This window comes from Cryptomeria japonica, chromosome 4, assembly GCF_030272615.1.
Source record: "Cryptomeria japonica chromosome 4, Sugi_1.0, whole genome shotgun sequence".
Classification (NCBI taxonomy): Eukaryota; Viridiplantae; Streptophyta; class Pinopsida; order Cupressales; family Cupressaceae; genus Cryptomeria; species Cryptomeria japonica.
In genome coordinates this window covers 581,918,428-581,935,973 of record NC_081408.1, presented here as the reverse complement: position 1 = coordinate 581,935,973, position 17,546 = coordinate 581,918,428, and the positions used below count along the sequence as shown (strand labels likewise).

The 17,546-nt window shown below is 38.1% G+C and overlaps 1 protein-coding gene across 9 annotated transcripts in view; it reads left to right on the top strand.

The window, feature by feature from the left end:
• LOC131070973 (psbP domain-containing protein 3, chloroplastic) overlaps nucleotides 1-17,546 on the top strand; it is a 167,998-nt gene that overhangs the window by 81,155 nt on the left and 69,297 nt on the right. For all 9 annotated transcript variants that reach the window (XR_009112455.1, XR_009112454.2, XR_009112453.2 and 6 more), the window contains exons 8-9: nucleotides 13,074-13,192; nucleotides 13,799-13,843. Coding sequence is in view for 5 of the 9 variants with exons in the window: in XM_058006685.1 (XP_057862668.1) it covers nucleotides 13,074-13,192; nucleotides 13,799-13,843 (164 nt within the window). In the remaining 4 variants the exon portion in view is untranslated. The remainder of the gene's footprint in view (nucleotides 1-13,073; nucleotides 13,193-13,798; nucleotides 13,844-17,546) is intronic.

Sequence of the window (17,546 nt, the reverse complement as noted above, 5' to 3'; positions counted from 1 at the left end):
ATATTTGAGTTAATGAGAATTCTTGAAATTTGAGAAACATTGTTGGGGAGTCTGAACGATGCTCCTATTTTGAGAAATGTTCCCCAAAGCATGCCGAATGTTCCTAGATACACGCCCAACAATTCCCAACATAATCTGGCGTAGAATATAAATGTAGTCTAGGATGTGCCACAAATGTCTTAAAACATGTTTGATGCTCCACAACAACCTCCAGCTTCATAGGAATGCTCCAAAAGATCAAAATGCCGCAACAAATGAAGGTGCACCACAGAATAATCCTGCAACAGAGAAGAAAGATACAAACAAGAGTGCTAATGCGCTAGTGAAACAAGCTTTAATACAATTCAAATGCAAAATGGAAGTAGTACTCAACAAGAAGCAAGTAGCAAAGAGGTCAGTGACTCCAGTGATCTGAGAAGAAGGCCTGCAATCTTCTATCAAGGAAGAGATGAACCTGCTCCTTTCTTAGTATCTACCAAAATCTTTGGTAAACTCCTGCATAACTACCTAATAGATTCTGGTGCTTCCAGTAATGTAATGCCTTTGGTGTATGTGGAAAGTTGGGATTGATGCCAATTTAGACAAATAAGAAGGTGACCCAAGTGGACAAAACAAAAGTACCAGTTGTAGGAGAAGTTGATAACACCCACATGCAACTAGTAGCCAATCCAAAAATCCAAAGTTGCATTGATATTTCAATCGTTGACATACCAAATTGGTACAACATGCTTTTGAGTAGAGATTGGTTGAGGAAATTGAATGGATACATATCCACCAATTTCTCTTAGGGAAAACTTTAAGAAATCCCCCCCTCAGACAAGGTGTAAAAACCTCGTGAAAGGTGTATACTTGCTGAGGAAAATATTAATTTTACTTGCCAAATTTTGCGGTTTACAGAGAAAAAATAATAATCTCTATTGGTGAATCATTCGTGATTGCTCAAAGTTTGTGAAAAATCTTGGTGAATTGCAATGTTTTTAAAACAAAATTTTTTTTTTGCATGGGCGAATTGTTATGTTTTTAAAACCAAAAAAATATTTGCATTGGCGATTTCAACCTATTTTGAAACCATAAAAAAATATATTGGCGATTTCAACCTTTTTTCAAAACGTAAAAAAAAATATATTGGTGATTTCAACCTTCTTTCAAAACGTAAAAAATATATTAAATAAAAATAATTTTCAAAGCATTAAATTAATTCAGTGGGCGAATTAAATCATTCATTGATCCGCAACTTAAAGTGGAGCATGAGATAAACTATCACACTAACATTATAGACATGGAATGAAAAGCCGATTGAAGAATTTTAAATCAATTCATGACAGAAAACAGATACACATGTGCCAAAGGTACATATGAGATTATAGCAACTTTGCTTGGGATCTGAGTAATCCGATAGTCATTAAAGCAACAGGAAAGATGGCCGAGTAATAGGGTTGATGCGATGGCATAGGCCTCGATTCATAAGTAATCTGTTTTTTAAGGAGATTCTGAAACAAAGTTAGCCAATCCCAAGATAAACAAGATCAGAACAAATCAACCACGTCAAGTGAATCGTGACAGAGAATTAGCGGATTTGTTTTCTTTTTGAAAAGGCTGAAATTTGATGGTGTCCTAAACCCGACATGCGTGATTTCCCTGGTTCATAGGTGGCATGAAGACTAGTTAAGAAGGAACATGTTTTTTGCATGAACGAGTACTGCCAATAGAGGTGATTTTGGTTATAAATATAGTATGGTGGTAGTCCGATTGGTATAAGAGAATAGGAATTTCCTCTTTCTCAGAGTGGTTTCTCAATAATGGAGAAGACAATGTTTGAGCAGAACTGTGCATGGATCTGTTGTAAGCCCTGTGATATTGGATGGGTGTCCATTTTCCCATGTGATTGTGCTTATAGTCAGTGGAGCCTTGAAAGTGGGGACGATAAACAGTGGAGTCTTGAAATCCACTTTTTATCTGAAGATGCATTAAATGATACTTCCCCTCCTTGTCCTCTGCAGCTTGTTGGCATGAGGAATTCAGAAGTATCTCACAGAGGGATAGGAGCAGAACAAGGTTGGGATGGGAGCTGCAGCCAATCATCTCTTCGACGGCATGGAAGCTATAACCCCTCCCCAACATATTATGTTTCTCCATAGGCTCTTCTTTCCACTTCCTCCGATCGTGGGCATGAAGGTTGGAGATCTTCCTCTAGTTTGAGGACGATTTTACTTCTTGCCAGGATCCAGTTTCCCTTCCGGAAAGGGAAATGCTCAGTAGGCCAGAATGGGCATCTCAAAGTCCGTTTGGGAACATCAGGGTGGTAGTGGCACGACTCAAGCATTTTTGCTTTTACCAATATTCAGTTGCAAATTCTGTTTATTTCTCTTCATAATTGCCAGCGTATGGGTTGTTTTAGGGAATATTTTGTAACAAATTTGCATATGGTTTGTCAGAACTAATTTGCTGAAATAGAGCATCTTGTTGACATGTGTCTCTTGGCCCGAAGCTTGTTGGTCCCTTATTCTCTATAAAAGGGAAATCAAGGCCAAGAGAAATGGTTCCAAAATCTCTGATTAAGGTCTCTGGTGTAAACCCGTTTGGGAACCAACAGGTGTAACAATTTAATTTTTATTAATAAAATTACTATGGCTTCAACCTTATTAAGAGAGGTTGTCAATGACATAAGGTAAAGCCTTATTAGGTGCATGATCATCACTAGCACAAGCCATAAGAGAGGTATGATCAATATAATGCTCATGGACAAGTAAATTGAATGAACCCTAAACAAGATGTAATAATGAAACACAAATTAGGGTAGATCCAAAATCTAATCAAATCTAATATAAAAAGAATGCAATCATAAAATCAGATCTCAAAAAAATCACATTCTTTTTTCCTTTTCATTTTGACATTTTGTTCCTTTTCAAGATTTTCAATTTTCTTTGTGTATTCCTCCGTTTTTGTTGTCACATCAACTAGTATTTCTTGTACTTGTTTTGTAATCTGTATTGGAGGGGGCTCATTTGCAATTTTTTCTTTCAACTCCACTAACTCTTCCTCCAGAGCGGCCTTCTTCATCCGTGTCTCTTCATATTTTTTAGCTAATGCAATCAATTGGTTATATGTTTCTGTGTATCTTCTTGACAAATCCTCAGTTTTTGATAAATTCAGGAAAGAAACTTGAGTAAAAAATGAGGCAATCTCCGTGTCACTTGTGTTTTGCAAATTTCAGATCATTCTGTCAGCTTTCTTCTCTACTTGGATATTTACAAGGTGGGTCTTTTGAGTGGAAGGGGCCAAAGACCAAGCAGCAAGTGTCTTTGACTTAGGATTAAATCCCGATCCTCTTATTACATCTGCAATTTCAAATTCAGTTTTAAACAATGGGTCCTCTTGCTTCCTAATCTGATCAATAATAAAAATAGACTGGATATCCCAGTTAGGCATCACAATCATACCAGTACCCTTAACCAATTGTTTTGCCTGATCCACAGTTATTTGCTCCTTGTCAGAATCATACTCTTGCAGTGCCTTGACAATCTCCTCATTCTTTTCTACATTTCCTTCCTCCATGATCAAATTGTCTTAATTGATTTTGTTTCAACCTTCTCAGAAAACTTATAAATTCATTATCTTTCATGAACTCATTTGACAACATCACATGCTCATCAAGGCCTTGAGCAAGGGCTTCGTTTGTTTCTCTCTGTTCTTCATTCTGCCCCGCTTCTCTGAGATGTGCCCTTATTTGATGAAAGTGGTGTCCTTGTTCTGTAACAATTGCTCTAGCAGGGTCTGTCCTCACAATTGCACCCACCTCTTTGGTTTTTTGTTTATTTGCAGGTTGCACTCGGGCCAGATTGAACTTGATCCCTACTCTCTACATCATCAGTAGACACAATATGTGGCCTCTTGCCATGTGAAGATTGTCCATCTTGGGTGTCTTGCTGCTGACCAGTCACTTCTGGAATTTGAGGCATTTGATCCATCAGAGTTTCATATAAACTCAACATTTTGTTAATCCTCTCTAGGTACGGGTTATCAGGGCAAAAATCTGAGAAACTAGGGTTAGTATCCTTCAATTCTGCTTCAACTCTCATCAAATTGTTCCATTTTCTTCTCCTTTCTTGTACTTCCTCTTTTCTCAGCAAATTTCTAACCACATCTTAATCATCCAATGGTTCATGGTCCTTGATTGTGGCCCAAGGTGTCATTTTTGCCAATGCACGTCTAATAAATTGTTCAGGATCACAAAATCTAGACACAACATTAACCAATCTATACTGTTTAAGGAAATTGTTTACTTCATCAAAGGATTTCCTACCAATGGTAAAATTAGACACAACCAAAAGCCAAGGAAGAAAAGAACCCTTCTTGTGTCTCTCAAGGAATTCTTTTTCAACTAGGGTCAATTGCTAAATAAACTCCATAAAAGCAATCCTAATTGTAACAAATTTTGGTAAAATATGGGGAAGCTGAGGACACCCATAGACTCTGATCACAATAAAGTTATCAAAAAAGAAAAAGTCCCCCCAATTATGTGAAATAGACTAGTTTGTTCCAAACTGGTAAGGTCTCAAAACTCTCCTAACATTAATTGACAATCTTTCCCTATTTATTCCTAGCATTTCCATAATTGGAAAAATAATCCAATTTTCGAAGTAAAGGAAAGAAGAATGGGGAGAACTACTGTCCCAAACCTGGGTCCTTCTTTGTATTGGCATTAAGACACCAAATTTTTCTTTGAACAACTCCAATTCTTTATCCATGAACTCAACATTATAGAACAAGATTAAATGCATCAGCAATGAATAATGCTTAAATGTAGGGCTGGGTGCACCACTCTGAATTTCAACTAGAGCATTATGAATGTGTTCAACCACATAGCCCACATGTTCATAATCTTTGTTAACCTCTGGGTGTTGATGTCCATAGCCATCATCAGTAATTCAGCTGACATTGTTGAATCTCCATCAAAACCCAACACTTTGCATAATCCATAGATTGTACAATGCATATAATGGTGGAAAGGTGTGATGTCAAATGGTGGCTCGATACTATCTGGAATTCTAACTGGTTTCCCATCCACCCTAGGCATGTATCTGGGCATTTCATGCTTCTTGATAACAACATTTTATTTGTCATAATCCTGTGCCATCCGCCCCAAATCTATATCTGTACATGCAGCACCAGCAATTTGGAAAGCTTCAACTCTCTGTTAATTGAAACTAGGGCAGACTGGTTCTTTCTTCTGATTACCTTAGATACTGGGCAATAGCGTTTGGCCAACTCTTTGGTCAAATCAACATCAACATACACATCTGGCACAATTAACTTTGCCATATTTAAATCCCGAGGGTTTGACATCGGCACACCCTTAACCCTATTATTCTAGAAATAATGAAACAGAGCAATAACAGACATATAAAGCGTGGTCGAGTTTTTGCATTGGCTCCATAAATCTTTCCATGCCATTTCATTTGTATTCAAGCAATGGAAGTCCTTGGCAGCAAATCTACAAATTCTTCTTGGTATTTCTTATCCTTCTTCTTTTCCTCAGTGGCCTTGGGCTTGGAACCTCCACTTGTCATCGCCTTGCTCATTTTAGTTGCAGGAGAAAAACTTAACCAATTTTCTGAAATTTTCCCACACCCAACACTCTGAATTCTCCAACGTTGCTTCAAAGCTCAATTCACTGGATTACCTCGAAGATAGAATGCAATTATACAAAATCTCGGCTCGACCATGCAATTTATGGTATTTGGGCGCCGTCACTTCTCTCATTAATTGACACACTTGCATGAACTAGCTACTGTGACTGAACCGTTGGCATTAATTCAAAGCTGAAGTACTGGTGCGAAATTTGAATTCATGCCCTTCTATCTGATTGTCATTCAAAACTATTACAAAACCCGACAAACAAGTCCACGTGTCAATCTTAGCACCCCTTTTTCTCTTTTCTATCTCAGTTAGTTTTCGGAGTGTCACTCAGGCATGTGGCAACAACTCGCAATCTCGCATGATGAACTGCACTTCCTTCAATCTCCTTCGCGAGCTAGCGACCAAGCCATTCCTTATCTTTAATCGCACACTCGCAACTCTTATAACAATTTGGAAAGTAACCGGCGAGTTAGCGACAATGCTAACCAAATCCTCTTAATCGCAAGCTCGCAACCCCTTTTACAAATCCTCAAAGAATCTCGCAAGTGAGCGACAGCCGTTGATCTTCATCAAGCCCTTCAGTCGCAACCTTGCAAAAACATTTGGAATACTCTTTCTTTACCTGCGAGCTGGTGACCATTGCAAATCTAACAGAACAACTTATTTCATCGCAAGCTCGCAACTCAAAACTTGACTTAAACCCTCGTGAGCCTGCGACAACAAGACACTTAACCGCCATCGCATGCTCGCAACACTTTTTGACTTAAGACTTACAAACCCGCGAGCATGCGATGGCCACAAAATCAAACCAAAACTTACCTGTTGCCAGATCGCAACATAAAATGCTAAACAACTTCAAAACATGCGAGCAAGCGACCAAACCAACTAAGCTGCGATACCAACCACATCGCATGCTCGCAAATTAAAATGACTTAACCACGAACACCTCGTGACCTTGCGATAACATAAAATCACACCCAGTGACAACCTCGCATCATAAAATGGTCAAGTGCAAAACATCTTGTGAGGTAGCGACAACTAAAATCTCCCAGTACTCGCAAGCTCGTGACTTAAACTAAGTTGATGACAAAGGACCTGCGAGCTAGCGATAACCATAAAATCTCAAACTATTTATCTCTTAACCGCAACGACCTAGCGAGTACCAACAAAAATCGATAGTTGCTCACTCTCCGATGTTTTATGTTACCTTCATAAACAGGCGTGAGCAGTGGCATAGCATGTCCATTAAAAAAAGATGAGACACGTGGCAGTGGTACAACATATCCATTTCTCGATTTGACAACACTTAGCAATTCTTGACCTCGCGAGTTGGCAACAAGGCAAATTTTTTGCCACTATCACTTCACTCGCTATCTCGCGGTTTAATCACGTCTGAAGACATTTAACCTTGCGAGCTGGCATTAACCATAAAACTTAACCACAAACTGTCAAGTCGCTAGCTCGCGACCTAAAGATGCTAGCATTAAACAAACATGAGAGCCGACGACAACTGTATGAAATGACTTACTTGCTAACTCTTGCGGCTATAATGCATGACATTAGACCAACTTGAGACCTCGCGACCAAAACAATTTCATTAACAATCTTCAGCTCGCTAACATAAAATGCTAACACCCAAAAAGCTAGAGACCTCGCGATTTAAACCCAAACCAACACTCGCTAACTCACCACTTAAATTGTTAAACATGAAATTGATCTGCGAGTTAGAGATGAAACATTAAACATGTCTGACCAACCGTTTGACTACACTTGACATTGACATGGACAAATAAAGAGAGGACAACTTAGATTTTCAACGCACGACAACTTCGGTTTACCAGCCAACTAAGGCAAAAAACAAACACAAAACCCTAATCGCCATGAACATGACCAGTAATCGTGAAAAGATACTTCCATAAAACCAGAGGATAAACCCACGACATGAATTGAAGCTCGACATGACTTAGCCAAAATTTTTGCAGTCCTAATAGGAGTTGGCATTTTGGAAAAATGGAAAAAATGTTGTTCTAACATCATGTTAAGCATTTAATGTAGTACAACAGAAAGGTTCTAACAGTTATGCAATATAAATAATTTTATGGATCTTGTGACACAAATTGTTGCATTTCATGTTTAACATAATGTGGAACCAATTTACTAATAATTCAATTGTTTACTAATAATTCAGAAACTAAATTCTAATTGTTTACTAATAATTCAAATTCACAATTAAAAATATGAAATAAGTATCCGTTCTGATTGACAAATTCAAGGAATACAATATCAAAAATCATCAATGACAACTATAGTATTGCAAAGTTTAATATGACTCAAGAACTGTCGTATAAATACCTATAAACTGACTGCTAATTCACTTCAGTGACTCAACCTGAGGCTTCTATATCCCAAATGGACTAAAGATCTTGAACCTGACTAGTACTAAGAGGTTCATCTTCATTCTGAGTTGGGTATTCAAAAATTTCTTCGTCTTCATGCTGACTCTAAGTCTGAGATCCATCATTTGTCTCCTCACTAGCAGTATCACCACCAGCTTTTAAAGTGTTGCACGACGCTCGTCTTTAACATATGGAATTCCAGATTGCCAGTGCCCTATCATATGGAAAATCTCTAACATTATACTGAGTTACAAACAACCTCAAGCAAGTTTCCAAATTTTTGTCTAATTTGTTTCTTTCTTTGATTTCAAAAGCCCTAATGCACTGAAAATTCTCTCATCTTCCATTGACCCCAATATCATTGTTTGACATAAATCAGCAAGTTTGAAATATTCTGGTATTGCATTATGCAATACCTCACTTTGATCTATCCTTTTCCAAAGCCTTGTGATTGATCCAGGTTCAAATGGATTTTCGAAGTTTTCCAACTGCTGTTTCATACACAATGCAAAGCGTTTACATTGTTTTTTAAGATGATCTGAATTTAAAATTCCTTCTTTTGGTTGTCCATTGCAATCTGCATCTTTTGAAAATGTCAATATCAATTCCTCTAGTTTTTTATGAAATAGCTTTGCGTCATTTGGATTATCTCCAAAGTCACACCAAAATTGAGGATACACCCAAGCCATGGCTTCAAGTATTTCTTCTCAAGGGAATCTTTCATGAATCTCAGTTGAAAGTTGGTAGGCAATAGACTTCAAATTGTCACTAGCAGATTTAACAATCCTGTCAAAGTCTTCCTTTTTAACTGGTAGGGCTCTACCTCGCTTGCCCATCTTAGATTGGTGCATTGGTATTTGAAATCCTTATACAAAGGCACATAACTCATCTTTTGCGTTGAAATGTAAAAAAATTTCAGCATAATTCAAATCTGTAATTATCTGCCACCTAAAAAAATTTGGGCTTCGCCCTGTCAAATCTGAATATAGACAATCCAGGGCCATGCATGTTATTTTAAGTAGAGTGCTATACTCATTGATATACATAGTTTTGTCTTGGGCTTTCTTAACAAGTTTGTTCATTGAATCCAGCATGGGGAGAAGACTAGCTAAAGTTAACAGAGTCTATATATCACTAAACTCATGTAAGAGATCGAGAGGTTTGTCTATTGTGAGGCGTTGCTCGTACATTAGTCTGATCAAGAATTGATATTCTGTTAGAACTCGTTCCGTTGGTCCATGCAAGGAGATCCATCTGGTCACAACATCCTTGAGAAACTTGTTTCCTGCTGTTACGCCCTCAGCAAAAATCTGAAATTCTGCAAAACGTTTAGGACTTCCGCAGAAGTATGAGTGGAGCTCGCGGACTAGATCTTCAACTTTTGACACCGTAGGGAAATTACTTACAATTCTATATGCTAAATTCATTCGATGGGCCATGCAGTGAATGCCAAGCATGTATGGTGCAATACCAGTTTGTAATCTTGCGCAAAGACCGGTCCTTTGACCTTGCATTACTGCAGCTCCATCAGGGCCAACACACACCAACTTCTTGGCAATTGTCAAGTCATCCATATCAGCAATTTCGTTCAAAGCTTTCTTAACTTCTAAATATAAATTTTCTGCTGTTGAATTGCCCCTCATTTTATGAACATGTAGTAGATGAGGTCGGCGGACATGTTCTTTGACGGTATGGACATGCATACAGACCCAAGCAGTGTTATCTACCGCAATAACTTCATCTATGGATAATGAAATGAATTTTGACTCTTTTACACTGTCCTATAAATTTTTTTTTTCCACCTTAGCGAGACAGTTTGTCATTTCCCATCCAACGTTTATTGACCAATATGACATAGGATAGTGAGGAACATTCAAAAAAGATAAGAAATTACTATATTCTGGGAAATCTTTCATAGGATGCCCTCTGGACAGAATATGAAAAATAACACTCATTTGAACAGTCTTTGCCAGGTTTGCATCTTTCGTTGCATGTTGAAGCCCAGCCTTGATTGTTTTCCCACTATTACCAATCAGTGTCATTTTGTGGTTATGCTCTTCATATTCTGCGACATACTTAACATGAAGACATTCTTCCTTTGATTTCCATCTTACTACTGGTGTTTCCTTTCCGTCTATGATCTGTTTTTCATAAACCTTACCAATATGCTTTTCTATGGTGTCAAGCTTTAGCTGCATCTTCTTCTCTCTTTTAGTTTTCCAGCTACAAATCTTACACCTGCATTCTGTTGGTTGTTCATCATTGTTTGGGACTGGTTCAATGAATGGGTACTTTTCTACCAAATCAATCTTAAAACTCCTTGTCATTTCCCACTCCCGCCCCATTTTTACTTTCCTTTTTATCTTCTTCCTACCAAAATCATCTTCAGTACTAGTATTTTCATCCGAGGTGAATTATCTCATTGTGTGTATCCCTTAGAACATCTTCTGTCGTGCCATAGAAGATTGCTTGCACATGCCATGGGATAATTAATGTGATGAAGCACATGCCATGGGATGAGGGGTGTAAGGGATGTGATGAAGGTTGCTTGCCAAAGACATGTCGTGGGATCCAAGGGAGAGAGGGATGCAATGTCTTTTTCCTTCATCTTGAGGACTTCACTTAAATTTCTTTCAAGACATCATCCTCCTCCTTCACCACACTTTGCTCTCAAATTTTCAAGTCAACTTGCTATGTCGTGGATTTAGGAAGGTGAGGCATATGCCTTAGGAGGGATTGAGGATTTTGGAGGATGAAGGATTGAAGGAAGGAAGGATGGAAGGAAGGATGGAAGGATGGAAGGAAGGAAGGATGGATGGAAGGATGGAAGCAAGGATGGAAGGAAGTGGAAGAATGGACTCCCTACTTGTACTACGAGGTTATCACTTCGTTGCTTCCACCAAGTGTAGAACGACTTATTCATAAGGTTGACTTTGTGGCCTTTTCCTCTTTCATCATCTCTTAAACCTTGATCTATCCTTATCAAGCACTTCACCATAGTTGATTGGTTATCACTTCCTGACTAATCCTTGCTGACCTGAAGGCTGTACTGTATACCTTCTCAAGCAACAGGCTAAAGACACTAAAACTACTGCCAAGCTAGATGACTAAACCAAGACAACTACTCCAGAAAGCAAAAAAGTGGGGGTCACCATTTGCAATGTGATGCAGGAGCATCCCCGGTTCATAGCAATCTTGCATCAACCAAAAATATTTCCTTTCTGTTTTGCTTTCTGTTTTCAGGTTCAACATTTTTTTCCGTGTTTCCCGGATTTGGCTCACTGGAACCTGTGGCGTTGGATTTTTGCTTGAAGACTTGATCTTCTTCCTTATTCCCAAACCGTGGAGCATTTGGATAATTTTCCGGCAAGTTATCGCTACCGGTTTCTGAGACAGTTTTCTGTCACCGGTTGCCTGGACCTATTTGCATTGGTGATCTAATGGATCCTTTTCGTAGCTTGCGGAGCCCCTGAGCCTTCATTTCATTGTTCCTTGGCGTGTGGTCGACCTTCCCTTTGATTCTCACTTCGTCCTTTGGATTTTTCAGAGGATTTTCTTTGTCGGAGGCCGACCTTGTTGGTTTTACATGTTAGGTCTTGTTCTTAGGGTTTTGATCCCTTTTTGGGCCGACCGTATCCCCTTGGATCGTATAAATCATTGTAATAGAGCATTATAATGTATCAAAGAAGTTAGATAGAGCATAGAAGATAGATCTTAAGATTTGAAGTCCCAGTTGTGACCTGTTCTGTATTTGAGGCATGTTTTAGCAGGCTTGTGAGCTGGTTACTGTAACCCGGTTGTTACCGGTTGGCTGTAATCAGTTTTCATGATATAATTCAATCTGTTCTGCATTGCCTCCATCATGTCCTTGTGTTTCCGTTGTGTTTACTCTTGCTGACCGGTCTAGATTGATCTCTTTGAGGTCCCTCCTAACCGGTGATTGCACCACAATGGGGCGATGTGTAAAAACGTCACAACAGTAGGTTGGCAAGATCTAACCTCTAATACCACTGTTATGTGCTCAATTAGACAAACTTAGGAAGTAGATGAATTTTCAAACATGTGGAAGATAAAATAATTGATCAATGTCAAATGTAGATGCCAAATCCTATTGAGATCAATATTGATCAACTATAATTCAATTTGCAAACCCTTGTTAATCAAAATTCTCAACTCCAAACAATGGATTCAAACCCCACAAGCTGATATGAACTCTGGTAAAATCCCCTCAAATGCAAAATGATCAATTATTGCAGAAAATTTGGCTTATCCATGGGATGCTATAATTCTAAAACCCTTATATGTTCAATCATATATAATAGATCTGCTTACTATGATAATTGGCAACTCAAAATTTCAAATTATTCACTTTCATCAATAGCAATAAACCTTAGATCAGCACTTTTAAAGGTCTACAAACTAGCACATGAAAATATCAGCATTTTCACTTACAATAGCAATTAGGAGCTAGCAATCAACAACATATGAAAGAAAATAGCAATTCAACTCTTCCAATAGCAGAAATATATCTTAAAACCCTTGTAGAATCAGCAGCTACACTAGATAACTCCACAATATATGGAAATAGAGCAGCAATGATGTGATTTTTTTTACAGAACTAAACCCTTACTATCAGTATCAGTATCAGCAAGGTTACAACTGTACGATGATGCTAGGATGCAAGATGTAGGCTGAAAAACATCCCAAACAGTATATCCACTGTCTGATATGACTTACAACAGCAGCAAAGTTATCAAAAAACTTGGAACAACATCAAATATGGCTGGAAACATCAATCAAATGTTAGGCTTATTTTAAACACTAGGCACTTATTTAAAGCTTGTTTCTTCTTGTAACAAAATGTTACTCCGTTAATGTTGAGTGAATTTTTCCATTTGTTATTTTGTATCCTGGTTGACTGCAATGTTAGTGCAAATTTAATTAATTACATGTATGCAATCCTTTTTCCTTTGAAGCACTTGTCAATAATCCTCATTATATGCTTAACCTATGAGTTACAAAAATCATTTTCTACAGGTATATATTATGTGGAATATTCATTCCAAAAACCTGGTCAAAGTAAAATCCATCTATTCTCCGCAGTTGGTTTAAAGTTCGGTGATTGGTACAACAGGCTTTATACTGTTACTGGACAGGTAAATTGACTGCCCTTTATTCTAATGCATAGCATGTGCAGTTTGATTATTGCTTTTACTGAATAGGATCTCCCTTCCCCAGTTTTTTGCGAAACAGAAACTTTTAGATGAAATGGACTTAAGCTTAAATTGCTATACTGGAAGTTGTAAGATAAACATTATTTCCTGGAAGAGATGTGCTCGAAGGTGTTGTTCTTTTTTGGTTGTGTTTCATTTAAACTGTATCACCTGACTGGGCAATTATCTTTCCCTAAAGTCAACGTCGCAAAAAAACTACGAAGTGCTGAATTAATATAAAATAAAATGAGAGAAAGTAACACATTAAATGACATTATGCATGCAACACCTATATGTGAAGAGGCATATGTACTAGATGTAGATGACATGCTCGTTTCTATACAATTTCCCGTGGAACCCATCAAATTTTTAATTTGATCTCTTAAAGAAAAATTCCATCACAAGCATATAATATTATAATCTGTGTTATACATTTTCCATTCTTGAAAAAACCATACTGTATGGTTTCTGCTTTAACAAGTTAAATTCATATGCCATTTTTTATGCTAATATTCAGCAGATTTACAATTTCTTTTTATGGATTTGTAGTATTTGGAGGAGGATGCTGACAAGTATAAAGAAAAGATTGAAAAGGTAAATTAAAAAAATTCTAGACTTTCTACTTCCTTAAAAGTTGTAAGACTACTTATTTTTAGAGTTTTGAGATTTTGTTCACAGTTTTATATTTCAGGTAAATGATCTCAAAATACAACTGTGTAGGTAGTCTTTGTCTTCTTTTGTTTCCCATGTGCTCATGTAGGAAACTAAATGTACTGTTTTGTACTGTATACTTCTTGCAACCTATAATTTTCCACAAAAGAATGAATTTAAAAAAAAAACATTAGTGAGTGTAGAAGAATGGATCGATGGAGTTTTTAAGTCTTGCATAAATACATTTATTCACTAGTCTATTGGATAAGAAACACCTACTTGAAGTCGATGGAACCAAAGTACAACATGGAGCCACTATTTATCCCTAGAGTGATCACAAGGGACCTGCTGATGTGTTTTTTAGGCACGTGTGAACACAGAATAAAATACCTTGTGTATCTTATCCTCTCTTGAATAAAATCTCTCGGATGCTGAAGATTAGCTTAAGGATCATTCGAGACGACTCCAAGGTTCATGAATGTAGGATCACTACGTGTGGATAAGCTCATTGGTTTGATGTGATTATGTTGGAATCACAAGGAGACTTACATTCGAATGCCTGAATGCTTGATTTGTTGGAACTTAGGTCCTATCTACTCAATTGGAAGATAAAAAAAAGCAAAAGAGGTAGGGTTTGAGAGAGTCTATTCTAGTCCTAAGAATGTAGGAAGATGGGTGAATGACTAGATGGAATCCTACTAAACAAGGTCTCACCATCAAAATGAACAATTTGACACAAGCTCAGTGCAATCTTCTAAGGACGTTTTTAAGATGTTCGAATCAATACCATCAAACATTGATCACCATTCAAGTTAATTCATAAGCAATGAGTGTAGAACAATTTGAAGTTAAGCTCATAACATTCCAGTTGACCACACAAGGCGCACTTACAAGCAGCAAGTGGCTAGTGGTATGGACTAGGCGGATTCCACATGAATACACTCAACAACTTCTTCCATTCAATCTAATCAACATGAAAATAAATTGAGAAGTAGAACTGTTGTGACCTTTTTCACACATCGCCCCATCGCAAATGGGGACCCTCTCTTTTCCTTCTTTCTAGGGTTTTGTTAGTGTCCTATGACCTTCCGCTTCAATTTCACCAAGCCTTGTCCAGTTTTGAACAATTCAGGCCCGGACGATTGAAAGTTGGTTTTTGCCAATTATGTGATTCCAGAATACAAACACCACTAGAGTGCCTAGAAAGGCCAAAGGATGAAGATCGCAATTGATTTGGACGAATTTGGACAACTTTCTATTTTTAGAAAGTTTGCTTTTTTTGCTTTTTTCCTATTTTTTAGGAAGTTTTGTTTTTGGCATTTTTGGCCCGATCCCCGATATTGCTATTTTAGAAACTATTTTTTAGGGATACTGCTTTTTGCTTTTTTCAGGATGTGAACCTAGGTTTTGCACTTGCACCACTGACCAACTTCGACTGGGACTCAAAAAATTCCAAGTTTTGACCTAAAAAGACAAATCCCTACATTTTAGGGGGCGTGATGCCTCAGATGATCCACCTAGGCATGGATTTCAAATTTCAAGTTAATCCGGTTAAATTTGATTAAGCTGTGAATTTTTGAAATTTTTCTAAGAATTCTTCTAAGTTTGGCTAACAAGGGTTTTAAAGTATTGTTGCAGGTTCAAACTCCGCCATGATGCGGGAGGCCATGAAGAGAAGACCCTCCTATAGTCTGCCATGTGTTGAAGACCCTCCAAAGTCCGCCTTGAGCCTTGTATAAATGATGCCATGTGTGTGAGGCACCTAAGCTCCGCCATGTGTGTGTGGGAGGTCATGTGGGAACACCTTCAAAGTCCGCCATACCTTGGCCATGCCTTGGGAAAGGTTTGAAACTCCGCCCTATCCTACCATGCTGAAGGCCAACTCTCCAAAGTCCGCCATGAAGGAAGACCCTCTAAACTCCGCCCTAGGATAGAAGGTCACCAAGAGAGCCCTCCAAAGTCTGCCATGGGGAGACAGTCCAAAACTCCGCCTTGGTGGAGAAGTCACCAAAGTCTGCCATAATGGCCAACGCTCCAAAGTCCGCCATTGTCTTGGAGAAGCCTTGGGAGTGGTCTTCAAAACTCCGCTATAGCCATATGGAAGACCTTCAAAACTCTGCCCAAGGTCTTCAAATGCTGAGGAGAAGCCTTGGAAGTTCGCTCAAGGTAGATAGAAGCCAAGTCCAAACTCCGCCATACCCTTGGTGCCACCTCCAAACTCCGCCAAGGTCCGCTATGCTTGAAGAGGTATCTTAGAAGTCCGCCCTAGGGGATGTGTTCTAAAGTCCGCCCTATGCCTTAGCTAAAACTCCGCCTTGATTGAGCTTTGCTCAAAGTCCGCTCTCCATGTTGAAGGGACCCTTCAAAACTCCGCCCAAGGAAGTAGATACAATGTGAAGGAAGAGTTATCAAAGTCCGCCCATGAAGGAGATGCCTTCAAACTCCACCTTGAGGAGCAAACATCAAAGTCCGCCCATGAAGGAGGAAGATAAAACTCCGCCCTACCCAAAGACATGAGGGTGAGTCTCCAAAATTCCGCCAAAATTTGAAGGTGATGAGAGTTAATCAAAGTCCGCCTACACATGAAGGGTCAAACAAAGTCAACAAGTTGAGCGATGTCATCAAGATCCACAAAGATTTCGAACTTGAAGACCAAGATAGAAAGTTTTTTTGAAAGAGAATATTGGAGGATTATTGGATATTTTTTGAACTTAAATCAAAATGGAAAGTTTTTTTTAAAAACTTGGAAACATGAAGTTAAAATTAGGAAGTATGAGTTGGAAGATTTTAAGGGTTTCTACTTAAGGATTTAACCTTGTTTACAAATACTTCATTATAAACTTCATTTCTACACCAAGAAGTTCGAAGTTACTAAGGAGAGCTTAGTAAAGTATTTCAGTTTGAAGATCATCTGGAGAAAATTTTTGATTTTGCTGGAAGTTGGATAACTTTGTTTGGTAAAAGTTTCACAGATTTTTGAGAAAGACAACTAGTATGAGGAAGAATTATTTAACCTTGTCTGAATTTTTTGAGTGTTTTTGAGAGAATTCTAGCTCTACTTCTACCCATTCGAAGGTGAAACTAAATTCATGATGCAGATTAATGGATTTTTTCTGATTATTTTCCAGAAATTAATAAATGATTTTTTTTGAAAATTTTGGAGAAAGAAAATCATTAATTTTTTTTTTGGCTAAGTATGAAATTTTTTGAAAGTTTTGACACTTGGTGGTAACCACAACCAGCCTTAAGATTGAGGGTTTTTGAGGTGAAAATTCAATTTTTTTTGGCTAAGTATGGGAATAAAAATGAAAATTTTCCAACACTTAGCCATTTCGCAGCCCTATTATTTTTCGAAATTTTGCAAATTATCTTCTAAACTGAAAATTTCATTGTTTATCTGCAGGTCCTGGACTTTATGAAATTTCAAGTGGATAAAGATGCTCCTTTGGAGTTGAGGATGACTTCAAAATGGAAGAACGTCGGCGACACCAACCTCAGACACATCAATTTGAGGGAATTTAAGAAGAGAATGTTTGGTTTGGACAACCTTGTGCCTACCACCATTGCGCGAAAGATGATGAAGAGTGGCATCGTGCATGCTGCTGGCTTCCTCCCCACCATGCAATGCAATGAGCTAGTAGTCGAA